The sequence below is a fragment of the Drosophila hydei genome, unplaced genomic scaffold, assembly GCF_003285905.1.
Source record: "Drosophila hydei strain 15085-1641.00,03,60 unplaced genomic scaffold, DhydRS2 tig00008119-arrow-pilon, whole genome shotgun sequence".
Classification (NCBI taxonomy): Eukaryota; Metazoa; Arthropoda; class Insecta; order Diptera; family Drosophilidae; genus Drosophila; species Drosophila hydei.
Window position 1 is genome coordinate 4,253,666 of NW_022045830.1, and position 15,829 is coordinate 4,269,494.

General features: G+C 43.4%; 2 protein-coding genes across 3 annotated transcripts; one reads left to right on the plus strand and one right to left on the minus strand.

Annotated features, from left to right (window-relative positions):
- Window positions 1-188: 188 nt before the first annotated feature.
- LOC111597836 (pre-mRNA-processing factor 17) lies at window positions 189-2,259 on the minus strand. The gene is made up of 3 exons (XM_023312731.2): window positions 1,409-2,259; window positions 861-1,339; window positions 189-801 (listed from the first exon to the last, which is right to left on the minus strand). Exons 1-3 carry the CDS (start codon window positions 2,106-2,108, stop codon window positions 268-270), a joined length of 1,713 nt encoding a protein of 570 aa, XP_023168499.1. The 5' UTR covers window positions 2,109-2,259; the 3' UTR covers window positions 189-267.
- Window positions 2,260-2,410: 151 nt separating this feature from the next.
- Window positions 2,411-5,045, plus strand: LOC111597825 (probable ATP-dependent RNA helicase pitchoune). Of its 2 annotated transcripts, none has more exons than XM_023312713.2 (5): window positions 2,411-2,772; window positions 2,833-3,021; window positions 3,217-3,930; window positions 3,994-4,619; window positions 4,682-5,045. In XM_023312713.2, the coding sequence occupies exons 1-5, from the start codon at window positions 2,463-2,465 to the stop codon at window positions 5,009-5,011; spliced, it is 2,169 nt and encodes a 722-aa protein (XP_023168481.2). In that variant the 5' UTR covers window positions 2,411-2,462; the 3' UTR covers window positions 5,012-5,045. The 2 variants fall into 2 exon arrangements, with proteins under 2 accessions (XP_023168481.2, XP_023168483.2); XM_023312715.2 differs by having other exon boundaries at window positions 2,413-2,772; window positions 2,836-3,021; window positions 4,682-5,042.
- The last annotated feature ends 10,784 nt before the right edge of the window (window positions 5,046-15,829 follow it).

Genomic DNA, 15,829 nt, shown 5'->3' on the forward strand with positions numbered 1-15,829 from the left:
GGCCCAAAATGTAAACAAAATCGTTTCCAATGTAAAATATACCTGTTTTTGTTCCCGTCTACTCATGCTTTTAGTTGATAAATTACAAAATAACAAGAACCATGTAAAGAAGTATCCATATTCATGCCATACACCACAGTTTGACAGTCACTACTCTACGCCTAGGAAAATGTAAACAAAGCCGCAAAAATTGTGAGGTGTCTGCTCATTTAGTCATTTCATATTTTACATTTTTGTGCTTATAAATTAGTTAGCTGTTTGTGTAATTTAATCCCAATATTTAATTTGACCATCCCAGCCGGCGGTAACCAATTTGCTGGCTTCGTGTGGATGCCACAGGGCGCTGATGCAGACGCTGTCGTGCGCCTGCCATTTCTTGTACATTTTCGTCGTCTTCCAGTCCCATATATAGCACTTGCCATCGCCATCGCCCGACACCACATAGCTCATATCCGGCGAGAAGTCCAGCTGGCAGGCATAGCCGGAGACCATGTGGCCAGTGAAAGTCTTTTTGCGATTCATTTTGAAGCGATTCAAAGCGGAGAATATCACGATTTTGTTGTCCAGCGATTGACACGCCATCCATTTGCCATTGGGCGCCAGGGTAACTGCTGGCATGGAATGCATCGTTGGATCTGCTATGTATTTCATGTCCACAGGTATGTCCCACTCCCAAATACGCATCGATTTGTCGTCAGACGTGGTCACGAATCTTCGATTGTCATCCACAAAGGTAATGGTGCTAACAGAGCCCAAATGACGATCGTATTCCTGGACAATATCGCCGCTGCGTGTGTCCCACTGTGAAAGAGATTTGGCTTGAGTTTAGCTTTAATTATGCTGGATGAATTCACACTTACGCAAATGATCTTTTTGTCGGAGGTGCCGGCCACAAAGAGATGCTGCTTGCTATTATCTGGATGGAATTTAACGCAGAATGGCATTTTGCGTGTGGTAAAGCGAGAGACAACATCGCCCGTCTCCGCATCCCAGAGTTTTATATAGCGATCATACGAGGCGGACAGGAAATGTGAACCCTTATTGTTCCACGCAATATCCTTAATGGCTTGCCGATGACCGGAGAAGGTGCGCACGCAACGTCGGTCGCCATACACTTCCCACAGTTTGACGCGACAGTCCATGGAACCGGATAGCAACAAATGCGCCGTCTTTGGAAACCAGCGTATGGATGAGATGCCCTTGTTGTGGCCCGTCCAGGTGTGTATGTGAGCCTTGGGCAGAAAACATTTCGGTGGTGGAGCATTCGAACGCAAATTGACACCCAAATCGTGTGGAGCATGCAAGTACGAACGACCCTGGTAATCGTAGGCATCCTTGACTGTAAGGCAATAAAGAAAAATGTAAATACATCTAATAATATCAACTATTGTCAATGTGGCAAGCTCACTGTGCAGCGTGGACTTCTCTTCCAGCGGCTTATCCTCGGGTATACGTCCGCGTTTGTGTCGCTTAGAGAGCAGCTCATCCAGTTCGGCTCGTTCCTGTTCGTTAGGCTTGGCCACGCTTATCTCATTCTCGTACTTTCCCCAGGGTCCGAGAAAGCCTTCCACGTCCTCTGGATTATCGTTTTTCTCCTGCTTGCGCATTTTCTTAGGCTTGGGTGCCTCGAAAACGGTTTTGCCATTGTCATCGTAGGCGGACTGTAGGTCACCCACAAAAGACTGCCCATCGGCTTCATTATCCACTGTGGGATCCAACGCGTAGCCGTAGGTGTGGAAGGTGCGTCGCTGATTCTCAAATTCAAATGCATTTATGTGCGCCTTCTCTACGTAGCCAGCCAATGTGTTGCGCGGTGCCCGCTGCTGCATTGTCAAGTCGGGATGCTCGGGTCCCTGAACGGGCGCATACATTTCTTCGTAGCGTGGATTGTAGGCGACTTCTTTGAGAGTTGGATCTAGCGTACGCGAAACAGCTGCAGTTCCCATTGGCACAACGTCGGGTGCTGCACAAACGGCCAGCGTTGTGGACAACGAATGCGTTTTGTCCACTGGCTGCAAATGCGCGGTCAACTCCTTAGTGGCATCCTTGCTCTGTTCATTGTCCGAGTCATTCTCGGAGGAGCTGCCATAGGATTGCAGTCCCAGCATGTTTTTCTACAGATTTCTTACGAATTCCGTGTATCTGTTGACAAAATGCTGCAAATAAAGGACTAACAAACTGTACAAAATGAAAACAAAAACGTTTATAGAAATTTCCATCAAGGTGGCGTTTGTAAGCTAATTACTTGTTCGTTGTGACTGGCAAATTTAGATATGCCAACTCTGCCAAAAATCTACTATAATAAATTTTTTAAATATACCCGAATCTTAAAATTTGCAAACGAGTAGAATAGAGTAGCATTAGATTAAAGAATTGATTTCAAAAATAACATTTGAAATTAGTTTTAAAAATAGTAATTTGTAAGTAGCTTACGGGAATTCACATATTATTATCGAATACACATGTGTATGATATCGATTGGAACAGAGACAGCTGTTTCCAAATTGTTAATTATTGAATGTGAATGGCAATATCGTGGTCTGCAACACGTGCGCGTTTGTTATATTCCAAGTTCTGTTTTTAAATCGCAATTGCTTAAAATGTCGATCCGAGAAAAACTTTTGATGAAAAAAATTGTCAAGCGCGAGAAAATGAAGAAGGAGCTCTCGCAGAAAAAGGGCAAACCAAAACAGACAGCGCCTATACCACCAGCCGTAAAGGCGGGCAAAAACAAGCCGAAAAACCAGAAGCGACCTGTGAACGATGAAGAAGGTGAGTGAAAAACTAAAAACATTTCTATTTGCATATAATATAAAAGCATTTCATGCTCAGTAGATGACTTAGAAGATGATTTCCAAAGGCAACCGCAGCCCAAAGGCAAGAAGTCCCGACAGCAGAAAAAGAAGCCACAAATTGAGGTTGCCAACTCCGATTCAGAGTCGGAAACAGAAGAAGAAGAGGATCCGGAAAGCGGGAGTGAACCAGAGGATGATGAGGACGACGAGGAAATAGATAGTGAAGGTATATTATTTAAATCGATTATTCGAATGTCATGATTAATGATGATTCAAAGGCGAATTCGATTTGCTCTATAGCAGCGAGTTAATGTTGTCAAGTGCAGGCATGAGATACACTTCAAATGGAACTGAAAAGCTTATATTGTACACTAGACTACTTCAAACAAGACATTCATTAATGTGTTCAAAATACTTACAGCTGCAGACTCAGCTGATTCGGAGGAAGAGGACGAACCTGCGCCGGCCAAGAAATCCAAGCTACAGCCTAAAGCGGCAAAAAATACGGCCACAACAAATGGCAAAGCTACAGATGACGATGTGCCATTCACCGTGGAATCCTCTTTGGCGGCATTGGATTATCGGGACTCGGATGATCGCACCTTTGCCTCACTCAAAGGCGCCGTCTCCGAGGCCACACTGCGGGCTATTGACGAAATGGGCTTCTCTGAGATGACCGAAATCCAGGCCAAGTCTTTGACACCACTGCTCAAGGGTCGCGATTTGGTTGGCGCTGCCCAGACCGGCTCAGGCAAAACTCTCGCTTTCCTAATACCCGCCGTGGAACTGATCAATAAGCTCAGGTTTATGCCACGCAATGGTACGGGCGTCATTATCATCTCGCCCACACGCGAGTTGTCCATGCAAACTTTTGGTGTACTCAAAGAGCTGATGGCACATCATCATCACACCTATGGCTTAGTCATGGGTGGCTCCAATCGTCAAGTGGAGAGCGAGAAGCTGGGCAAAGGCATCAATATTCTGGTTGCTACACCAGGTCGTCTGTTGGATCATCTGCAGAACTCCCCGGACTTTCTCTACAAAAACTTGCAATGTTTAATTATTGATGAGGTGGATCGGATACTGGAGATTGGTTTTGAGGAGGAACTCAAGCAGATCATCAATCTGTTGCCAAGTAAGAGGAGTCTATTTCCAATGACAGCTTACATTTTATTTATCCAATATTTTTTGTCTTTAGAACGCCGTCAGACTATGTTATTCTCGGCCACACAGACCGAGCGCATTGATGCGCTGTCCAAGTTGGCGCTTAAGAAAGAGCCCATCTATGTGGGCGTCCATGATAACCAGGAGACGGCTACCGTAGAGGGGCTGGAGCAAGGATACATTGTCTGTCCGTCCGAGAAGCGTTTGCTGGTGCTCTTCACGTTCCTTAAAAAGAATCGCAAGAAGAAGGTCATGGTCTTTTTCTCCTCATGCATGTCGGTCAAGTATCATCACGAGCTCTTCAACTACATCGATCTGCCGGTCACGTCTATACATGGCAAGCAAAAGCAAACGAAACGGACCACAACCTTCTTTCAGTTCTGCAACGCCGAGTCAGGCATTCTGCTCTGCACGGATGTGGCGGCGCGTGGTCTAGATATACCGCAAGTTGATTGGATAGTGCAGTACGATCCGCCAGATGATCCACGCGAGTATATTCACCGAGTGGGTCGTACGGCACGCGGCTCTGGCACATCGGGACATGCCTTGCTGATGCTACGACCCGAGGAATTGGGCTTCTTGCGCTATCTGAAAGCCGCTAAGGTGCCGCTAAATGAATTTGAGTTCTCCTGGCAAAAGATTGCTGATATACAGCTACAGGTAGTCTTAATAACTATATATATATAAATGTACAGAAGTTATTATTCTCTCTCTTTTTACAGCTGGAGAAGTTGATATCGAAAAACTATTTTCTCAACCAGTCCGCTAAGGAGGCCTTCAAATCGTACGTGCGCGCCTATGATTCGCATCAGCTGAAACAGATATTCAATGTGAACACGCTGGACTTGCAGGCGGTGTCCAAGAGCTTTGGCTTTCTGGTGCCACCAGTGGTTGACCTCAAAGTAGGCGCTGCCAAACGCGAGCGCCCCGAGAAGCGTGTGGGCGGCGGTGGCTTTGGCTACTATAAACAAATGAACGAGAGGGGCGGCGGCCACAAGCAGCGCGTCTTCAAACAGGTCAATCGTGATCAGGCCAAGAAGTTTATGCGTTAATTCTTTAGCCTTAAGTTTAAAATCATGTGCTTTTTATATAGGTATATATGAACTTATATACCATAATACATATATATATTATATATTGTAGAGATGTGCATGTCTGTGGCTTAATTTCACAAATATCTTTGCATCATTTAACGCGAAAACAAATCAACCCATAAGGCGTTGCAACGCCCACACGGATGTGCCGCCGCCTTATTTGTTCGCTGTTTATTTCACATATATTTTTTATTGTCTCCGCCAGACTTTAACAAAGTATTTGGCAAGCTCTGCCCAATATGGCCAATGTGACTTTTTTTGAAAGTATATTAAATTGTTCCAGTTTGTTCAGTGCTCAGTGGCGCTCGAACTGTAACAGTTTGGCATGCCCGTAGTCCAGGTCTTAACCAATTGCGCAACGTTCAGTGCGTCGTCTTGCTGGCGCCCACAACAAATGCGGCCATCAATTGAAATAGCATTGAAGAGCTGTAAACAATTTTCTAATAAAACTCGTTTAACCCACGACACCCGCTTCACAGGCTGAGCCGCACGCTGTCCAAAAGACGGCATCAAGAAACTAATGCGCTGCCTAATCGAAGCAGCCAACCAGCTAGACAGACAGCCCGACAGCCGGCCATGGATAGCAACAAATTAATGCTAGTTTTTATGTTTCGTTCAAGCCTGGGCGTGGGCGACAAAACCGCGTACACGCCCCCTCCGCCAACATTAGCTGGTGGCATGCAACCAACGCCAACGAGCCAGCACTTGCTACAGCTGAGCCACTCAAGCAAATCTTGTGAATGAAATCGAATTATAGTTGATGCTAATGCTAATGCTAATGCCGATGCTGATGCTGCAGCTAGTAGCAGTTGAGAAACTTCATTCATGAATGCATGGGTGCCGCCAGCGTGCTAAATGGAGGTGATCTAGTTGCAGTGGAACGACGCACAGATGCCCTGTACTTACCCTCTGTAGATACAAATTTCATTAGTGTCCGATAAAAAGTTTCCATTCAACAGTTTTATGGCTTCAGCTGCCAGTAAAATGTAAATATTGGCGAAAAAGTTCAACTGCAACTTTTTCACAAATTTCTCGTGCCAAAAAGTTAAGCGATAACTCACAGTTAGACTTGAGTCGAGTTGAAAACTTTGTGTTTTGTGTGTGTAAACGAGTTGAGTATGTGAAAAGTGAAGTAACAAACATCGTGTGTTGGTATTGCACTAAAGTTTAACTACTCGAAACTATTTAAGTTATTTAAACTCGATCAAAAACATATTTATTAATTTTCGACATAAAACTAAAAAAGGAATTTAATCTAACTATTAAGTTTCTCTCATATGCACAGTCTTGATCTCTCTCTCTCTCTCTCTTATTCTCTCAGTATCTGTTTATATTTATTATCATTTACTAATTTCTAGTTTCTTTTTCTCTCTCTCTCGCTTACTATCTTTCACTATCTCTCTCTGTCTGTATTTCTCTCTATCTCTCTCTCTCTATGTCTGTATTTCTCTCTCTCTCTCTCTCTCTCTCTCTCTAGGTCTGTCTCTCTCTCTCTCTCTCTTTAACTCTATTTTTTCTTATTTTTCTCTCAAAATATCCTGTATCCTTCAATCATCATCCCTCAATATCTGAGCATCTTTATCTCTCACTTATTTCTGACATTCTTTCCCTCTGTCTGCCTCTCTTTCACTATGCCTCTATATGTCTGTAGTTCTATCTCTCTCTCTCTCTCTCTGCCTCTCTCTCTCTCTTATCTCACTATATCTGTCTATCTCTCACTATTAATAGTTTCTGTCTCTCTCTCTTTAACTCTCTTATCTTATAAGATATAAACTTTTTTTTTTTTTTTTTTTTTTTTTTTTTTCGTTTTTATTTCTTTATTTTGTTGCAGCTTATTGTCTTAGACTCTATAGCGCATTTAGCTCTAAACCTTAACTAATGGGAGGGCAGATATGCCAATTATTCTGCACTTGTAGCTACTATCTTAATTAGTTCTAATATTGTCTAGAGGATGCAATCTCTTCAGTCTTCGCCTATTGTTGTTTATAGCCAGGTTGCTTGCGAGATGGTTAGGATGCGCTGCAAGTCTGTCCGCGTATCTTGAACTGTGTCGCCCAATGAGTTCAGCAACTGTGGGAATTGCTAAATCCCTATGTAAGACTGAGTTTCTTACAAACCAGCTGGCTCCAGTCCATCTGCGTAGTGCTTTATTCTGCAGGGTCTGAATTTTGTTCCTTGTAGTCTTCGCCGAGGAGCCCCATAGAGAGATACCATATACGAAGGTTGGGACAACTATTGCCTTGTAGATGGCGGCCTTGCTGCTGTAAGACAACTTGCTTGAAGCTCTCAGCATCCAGTCGAGGGTTTTTAGCTTGCTTTTGCATTTTGAGGTTACTTGACTTATGTGCGCTTTAAAAGTCAGCCTTCTGTCAAGAGTGATACCAAGGTACTTTACTTTTGAGGCTTTGGGAATAGTGGGCCCCAATGCAACGCTTGGGCAATCTCCTCTTCTAGTGGCGAAGGTAGTATGTACAGACTTTTGTGCATTAATGGTGATACACCACCGTTTTGCCCAGCGTCCGAAAGAGTCCAGATATTTTTGTAGTGAGTCTGAAGCTTCTTGCGCAGATACGTGACGTGATAAGATGGCGGTGTCATCTGCATAGGTCGCTATGAGTACTGCATCTGTACTTCCTATATTTGGCTCGGGAGTTGGCATATCTCCTGTGAATAAAGTATAAAGTGTTGGGCCTAGAACACTACCCTGTGGTACTCCAGCCATAATTGGTCTAGTCAAGGATACTGTTTGCCCCCTTGACACTTGGAAGGTTCTTCCAATAAGGTATGAGGATAGCAACGCGAAAAATGGGGCTGGAAGGGTGGTCCTCACTTTCTGCAGCAGTCCCAGGTGCCAAACTCGATCAAACGCCTGTTTGATGTCTAAAAAGACGGCAGAGCAGTACATCTTTTCTTCAAAGGCTCCAAGGATATGGTGCACAACTCTGTGAACCTGTTCCGGTGTTCCATGCTGTCTCCTGAAGCCAAACTGATGGTTTGGAATGGCCTCCTGGCGTCCCAGATGTGTCAGTACTCGTTCCAGAAATATTCTTTCGAATATTTTGGAGAGTACTGGCAACAGGCTAATTGGTCTGTACGACTCAATTTCTCCCACGGGTTTGCCAGGCTTAGGAATCATCACAATCACGGCGCGCTTCCAGCAGGCTGGAAAGTGCCGGATGCGGAGCATGGCGTTGTACACCATAGTTATGTAGTCTATGGTGGAGTCAGGCAGTGCTCTAAGGACTCTGCCGTTTATTAGATCATATCCAGGGGATTTTTTTGCCTTCACTCTTCTGATGTGTTCAAGAACCTCTTCTTTTGTACATCCAGTTATCTGGTCTTCAGCTGGGAGGGGCGAGAGAACGATGTCTTCTGTTGCTTCGATTTCTGAGGCCTCTGCGGTAATCACCGGCGTGAATTGGTCTTGAAGGTGGTTTGCAAAAGCCTCAGCTTGAGCTTCGTCTCCAATGTGCCAGGAACCAGAAATGCTCCGAATGGGATGACGTCGTATTGGCTGCCGTTTGAGCTTTCTTGTAAATTTCCATAATTGAAACTCTGCGTCAGTGGGCGATTCAGCTCGTACCAGCGCATCGCTGATACACCTCTTTTGAAGCAGGGCGAGAGCAGCTTTAAGATGCCTCGTGGCTTCGTTGTACATGGATTTGGCATCAGGCGTGCGTAATCTTAACCAGCGTCTCCTGGCCCATCTTTTGTGTATTAGTAGGTGTTGGGCCTCCAAGGTGAGGGGGATGTTGTACGGAGACTGTTGTCTTGTTTGGCAAGATGGTGGGGCGGCTTGGTGCGCAGCTTTGACTATTTCTTCCTGCAGTTTGTTTGCTGCGTAGTCCACGTCTTCAGGAGTGTTAAGTTCCATTTCTATGTGCAAAGAGTAATGGAGCTCGCGCCTAAAGACTCCTAAATCTGATCCTGCTGGCAGTAGTTGTTTCCTAATGGGCAAGGGCTGTGGCTGCGCGTGGATTGTGACTATTAGTGGCAGGTGGTCAGAGGATAGGTCCAAGGATTCTTCAATGGTCAATTGCCGGTCACAGATGCCTTTGTAGACAGCGAAGTCGATTGCCGAGGGCCTGTGTCCATTAATTGGGTAACGGGTGGGGGCTCCAGTCGCCAATATGCTGAATTGTAAGTTTTGAATCGCCTCAAATATGACTTCTCCGCGACGATTCGCACTATTGCTTCCCCAAAATGGGTGCCATCCATTCCAGTCGCCGCCGATGAGGGTCTTATTCAACCTTTGGCCTAGAACCTGTTCCATGTGATGATCACACAGACCAGTGTTTGGCGGAAGATAAATTGACGCAACTTCGATCGCTCCAATAGACGTAGGCAGGGTGATGGCTGAGACCTGCATTGTTGCGTTGCAAATTGGCAGTAAAGGTGTATGCGGTATTGTTGCTCGTATGAGGATTGAGGATCCACCAAAGCAGTTTGCTCCTTCACCATGAGCCTGATAGTGTTCGTATCCGAAAATTTGTGTAGTGGGGCACTCATGAGTTTCTGTTATTAACATTATATCTATGTTTTCTTGTGAGAGAAACGCAGCCAGTTCCTGAGTCTTGTTTCTCAGGCCATTGGCGTTCCAGATACCCACACGTAAAGCCATTATTTGTAGGCAAGCTTGGTTATGATGGCCATTAAACTGTTTAGCATGGTTGCTTGTTGGGATTGTACTTCTCGCATCGCTTTGAGCTCGGCATTAATTGCGTCAAACTGACGTTGTTGTTGCTGAAGCATTTCAGTGAACAAAGTGTCACTTGTGGTATTCTTATTTGACGGTCCACCTCTAGCGGCCTGTGCGTAAGAAACACCACTAATAGGCGTTGCAAAGCTCGTGGCTTGGGTAATGCTCCGGGGCCTTGTAATTTCGGAAGCAGTACTCGGACCCGTAGACGGTGTTTGTGTGGGACTCCTTTTTTGTGCTGGGGATTGCAATTTGCGCAACCGCTTGTATACTTGGCAGCCCTTATAGTTGGCTGGGTGCTGTAACTCACAGTGCACACAAGTTGGTGCCTGGTCCTTTTCGCGGGTGCAGTCTTTGGATGCGTGTTTCCCGGCGCAACGCACACATCTGGGAGCTTTGTGGCAGTAGCGTTGTGTGTGTCCAAATTCTTGACAGCGATGGCATTGTGTCAGGTCGTTGTATCTTCTTGGCAGTTCCACTGTGCAGCGTTGCCTGCAGACAACTCGAATGTCCAAAATTTCTTTGTTGTTGGGGGCCTGAGCCACGTCAACAAAAAATATATTTAGCGGTGTTTTGTCCATACGGCTCAGTGGGTTGTGCACATTTGTAATTGTGTGGCCTTTGGTTTCCAATTCCTTTTTAATTAGTGTTGTATCAGTGCTGGAGTGAAGCCCTTTGAACACGACTCTATATGGTTTGTCCTCCTTAAGCTGGTAGCAGTGGAACTCCAATTCCAGCTTAGTAAAGTGGTCTATAACTCTGCGATAGTCCTCACTGCATTGGGTTAATACACCTATGTTATTCTTCTTTGGCTTAATTACGTATGATTTAGCATCAATTACTTTATCTATTATCTGTTGAAGTAGGGCCACAGACTTGATGTTTGGACACCATATGGGGGGCGGACGAGGTTTCGGAGTAGTTTGCTGGTCGGTCAATACTGGGGCTTCTGGAGCTACAGGTGATTCGCTGTAGTCTTCATCTTCTTCTACGAGCAGTGAAAATCGATTTTCTGATATTAATGCTGCATTGCTGGTGCTTGGTTCGTCGAAGATGAGCCTTTTCTTGATGGTTTTTGGTGAATTTGGCTGTTTACGTTTCGTGTTTTTGTTGTTAGTGATGCCTTGCACGGAGGCGATATCTATTTTTGAGTTTATTGGCATGATGGAGGCTTGCCTATTTGCCATCACAACGTTAAGCTGGGCTTGCATTTCTGCATTTACCTTTACAGCTGTAGCGAGGTTATTGACATTAGATGTCATCGCGGATTGTGCTTTTGAGTGCAGGCGCACTCGCGCCAAGCGACGAAATTTCGTAAATTGCAATTAAAGCAATTGAGTTACGCGGAAGCAAGCGATAAGAAAACGCTGCGTGTGCGGTTTTTGTTGCTGTTGCGTTGAAGAATGCACCGCAAAGTTCTATTTTTAGAACTCTGCAGCAGTAGAGCTTAAGCGAAGGCTGTTCGAATTCACGTCTTTACAGGTCGAACGACTGATCGCGATTGAAGATATAAACTTACTTTCATTCTCTCTCTCTCTCTCTCTCTGTCTCTGTCTCTCATTTACTTTCTCTATTTACATTGAAAAATCTCTATCTAGCACTAATCTCAGTTTTTCTCTCTCCCTTTCACTGTGTCTCCCATCCTCCCTTCTCCTATTTCGATTTTCAGGCTGACTTCCATCACATGTTACATAGAGTTGCTCTGCACTTAAATGCCCTGTTCAAGCAAGTTAAGCCAATACAGCGCATAAAACCCAACTTGAATTTTTATGAATGAAACTTCAGGTGTTTTACTTTGTTGCTGCTTGCGTTGCTTTAATATAAAATCATCGAATAACTAATGAAAATTCGAGCTCAAATTGTTAGTATTATTAGAGTAAATATACACATGCCTAAGTCGGGCTCTGACTCAGCTCAGAAATTGTACTAAAAGCTTTAATTATAACTGACTTTAATCTCTAATAAAAGTAATTATAGCAAAATTAATAACAATAAATTAGCTCTGCTTTTATCCAGTCTACTACAACCACTACTATTTTTATGAACACAGCTGTAAATAATACAGAAATATAAATATCCATAAATAGTGTATATGCTTATGTTAACAATATTATCAAGAAGATCATATGGTCGTATATCTATGAATCGTCTGTCTGCCTTAGTTAAGCATATCATCAACGATAGTTATCTAATCAGCATTGACTCAATTGGATTTTATTCTCTTGCGAACATCTCATTCATCGTGAGCTAGTTTAAAATTTAAAAGCCCAACTCTCGACTAGCTGGCCAGAGTAGCTGACTGTTGGCAGTTGACAGGTGTATGTGTGTGCGTGTGCGTGTGTGGGCGTTGTAGCATGTTTTATTTGGCTCACTCGCTGCTGGCGCCCACGCAACAGTTGTTCACGTAATGAAAACCCCAATAGAGCCAAGTTGCCTTTTAACCAACATGCCGCTACTAATTACACAAAGCGAGCATTGTGGCAGGGCGGGCGCACGAAGCAGGTGTATCATTTGGTCGGTCAGCATCCAGCATTCAGCATTCAGCATGCAGCAGCCCTCAATCCAGGGCTGGGCGTACAAAAGCCTACCAAGTGTGCATGCATTATGAACGTGGGCGCCCGTCAAGGATGTCGCACACAAAGCTGACGCCGTGAAATATGGCCTCCGATGCGAGCTATTGACCAATGTAGCGCTCAATCCACAGAAATCGCTGAAACTAAAGGCAATTCTCAAGCTAGACTTTACTAAGATTAAACTATAATTAAATTGTAAACTTGGAAGAAAGTTAAAATATAATTTATAAATGTATATAAACATATTAATGTCAATACAATTCTGTGTGATTTTGGAATAATTCTAATTCTTAGAAGAAAGTTAAAATATAATATTTAAATATATATACTAAAATCCATACAATTCGTTTTGAATTTGTTTACTTCTAATTAGTATTGTTTCACTAATATTTTATATAGTTTATATGCAAGCTTTCAAACTAGGCAGGAATATCTGTGAAATATAAGCCAGACAATTCAAGATCTCAATATCTTTGTTAATTTCTATAGGTAGACGTTAGCTTGAAAGGATAAGATATTCGATGACTTTAATAAGCAACCAAATTTATGTTTTTTTTTTGTGTCAATGAGAAGTAGTAGTAGGAGAAGTAGAAGATGAAGTAGTAGAAGTTGTACTAAAAGAAGTAGTAAAACTAGTAGTAGAAGTAGTAAAAGTAGTAGTAGAAGTAGTAGAACTAGTAGAAGTAGTAGTAGAAGAAGAAGTAGTAGAAATTGTACTAAAAGAAGTAGTAAAACTAGTAGTAGAAGTAGTAGAAGTAGTAGTAGAAGTAGTAGAACTAGTAGAAGTAGTAGTAGAAGAAGAAGTAGTAGAAATTGTACAACTAGTAGTAGTAGAAGTAGTCGAAGTAGTAGTAGAAGTAGTAAAAGTAGTAGTAGAAGAAATATTAGAAGAAGTAGTAGATGAAGTAGTAGAAGAAGCAGTAGAAGAAGCAGCAGAAGTAGTAAAATTAGTATAATAAGTAGTAGAAGTAGTCGAAGTAGAAGAAGTAGTAGAAAAAGGATTTACTTGCTTATCAGATTTAAAGAGAGTACCACTAAATATGTGTGTTTATAAACATATATAAATATATTTGTATATAAGAATAATACATAATACATAATATATTTTACTAATGCCCTGTCCCGCATCTGTATGTTGAAGTACGCATTTAAATTAACAAAATCATCAACAAAATGCATCAAATTAGTTCTGGCTAAATCAGGCTCATATTTTACAGCCCCTACCTGTTGTATTACCTGTCCTGTCCTGTCCTGTTCTGGCCATATTTGCGGTTTCATTTCATTCAAGCCGCGCTGACGCCCGCAACAGTTGTTCGCATAATGAAAAGGCTAATAGAGTCCGGTTTCCCTTTAATAAGCATACCGCTATTAATTATACAAAGCGCGAGCAGCGATAGGCAACGTTCTCGCTGCTAACTGACCAATCAGGCAGCAAGTGTATCATTTTGTCAGCAGCAGCAGCAGCAGTTGCAGCAGCCGTCAATGCGGGGAACGGCACAAAAGGAGGCGGATGAATGCCAAGGATGTCGGACATCAAGCTGAGTGTGAAATATGGTCACTCATGTGTGCTATCGACAATTCAGAGCACAGTGGGCTCAAAATGTTGAAATTCAAATCAACTTTAGCGTGTAGAGAAACTCAATAGATATTTATTTAGATAGAGAAATTCAATAGATATGTGTGTAGTAAGGAAATTGGAGTAGAAGAATAATAAGAAAATAAAATGAGATAGAGAGATAAAGACAGTGTTAGTAAGATATAGAAAGACAGAGTGAGAGAGAGCGAGAGAAAAAGAGAGATAGGGCTTCTACAGATGTAAAATATTATAACAATCGCGATCAGTCGTTCGACCTGTAAAGACGTGAATTCGAACAGCCTTCGCTTAAGCTCTACTGCTGCAGAGTTCTAAAAATAGAACTTTGCGGTGCATTCTTCAACGCAACAGCAACAAAAACCGCACACGCAGCGTTTTCTTATCGCTTGCTTCCGCGTAACTCAATTGCTTTAATTGCAATTTACGAAATTTCGTCGCTTGGCGCGAGTGCGCCTGCACTCAAAAGCACAATCCGCGATGACATCTAATGTCAATGACCGCGCTACAGCTGTAAAGGTAAATGCAGAAATGCAAGCCCAGCTTAACGTTGTGATGGCAAATAGGCAAGCCTCCATCATGCCAATAAACTCAAAAATAGATATCGCCTCCGTGCAAGGCATCACTAACAACAAAAACACGAAACGTAAACAGCCAAATTCACCAAAAACCATCAAGAAAAGGCTCATCTTCGACGAACCAAGCACCAGCAATGCAGCATTAATATCAGAAAATCGATTTTCACTGCTCGTAGAAGAAGATGAAGACTACAGCGAATCACCTGTAGCTCCAGAAGCCCCAGTATTGACCGACCAGCAAACTACACCGAAACCTCGTCCGCCCCCCATATGGTGTCCAAACATCAAGTCTGTGGCCCTACTTCAACAGATAATAGATAAAGTAATTGATGCTAAATCATACGTAATTAAGCCAAAGAAGAATAACATAGGTGTATTAACCCAATGCAGTGAGGACTATCGCAGAGTTATAGACCACTTTACTAAGCTGGAATTGGAGTTCCACTGCTACCAGCTTAAGGAGGACAAACCATATAGAGTCGTGTTCAAAGGGCTTCACTCCAGCACTGATACAACACTAATTAAAAAGGAATTGGAAACCAAAGGCCACACAATTACAAATGTGCACAACCCACTGAGCCGTATGGACAAAACACCGCTAAATATATTTTTTGTTGACGTGGCTCAGGCCCCCAACAACAAAGAAATTTTGGACATTCGAGTTGTCTGCAGGCAACGCTGCACAGTGGAACTGCCAAGAAGATACAACGACCTGACACAATGCCATCGCTGTCAAGAATTTGGACACACACAACGCTACTGCCACAAAGCTCCCAGGTGTGTGCGTTGCGCCGGGAAACACGCATCCAAAGACTGCACCCGCGAAAAGGACCAGGCACCAACTTGTGTGCACTGTGAGTTACAGCACCCAGCCAACTATAAGGGCTGCCAAGTATACAAGCGGTTGCGCAAATTGCAATCCCCAGCACAAAAAAGGAGTCCCACACAAACACCGTCTACGGGTCCGAGTACTGCTTCCGAAATTACAAGGCCCCGGAGCATTACCCAAGCCACGAGCTTTGCAACGCCTATTAGTGGTGTTTCTTACGCACAGGCCGCTAGAGGTGGACCGTCAAATAAGAATACCACAAGTGACACTTTGTTCACTGAAATGCTTCAGCAACAACAACGTCAGTTTGACGCAATTAATGCCGAGCTCAAAGCGATGCGAGAAGTACAATCCCAACAAGCAACCATGCTAAACAGTTTAATGGCCATCATAACCAAGCTTGCCTACAAATAATGGCTTTACGTGTGGGTATCTGGAACGCCAATGGCCTGAGAAACAAGACTCAGGAACTGGCTGCGTTTCTCTCACAAGAAAACATAGATATA

Excerpts from the sequence above, each read along its gene's own strand:
- LOC111597836 (XM_023312731.2), bottom strand. The coding sequence starts at position 2,108 with ATGCTGGGACTGCAATCCTATGGCAGCTCCTCCGAGAATGACTCGGAC. Across the intron at positions 1,340-1,408 it reads AGAGAAGTCCACGCTGCACA|TCAAGGATGCCTACGATTAC; the intron begins GTGAGCTTGCCA and ends ATTGCCTTACAG. Across the intron at positions 802-860 it reads CCGACAAAAAGATCATTTGC|TGGGACACACGCAGCGGCGA; the intron begins GTAAGTGTGAAT and ends TCTCTTTCACAG.
- LOC111597825 (XM_023312713.2), top strand. The coding sequence starts at position 2,463 with ATGTGTATGATATCGATTGGAACAGAGACAGCTGTTTCCAAATTGTTA. Across the intron at positions 3,022-3,216 it reads CGAGGAAATAGATAGTGAAG|CTGCAGACTCAGCTGATTCG; the intron begins GTATATTATTTA and ends AAATACTTACAG. Across the intron at positions 3,931-3,993 it reads GATCATCAATCTGTTGCCAA|AACGCCGTCAGACTATGTTA; the intron begins GTAAGAGGAGTC and ends TTTTGTCTTTAG.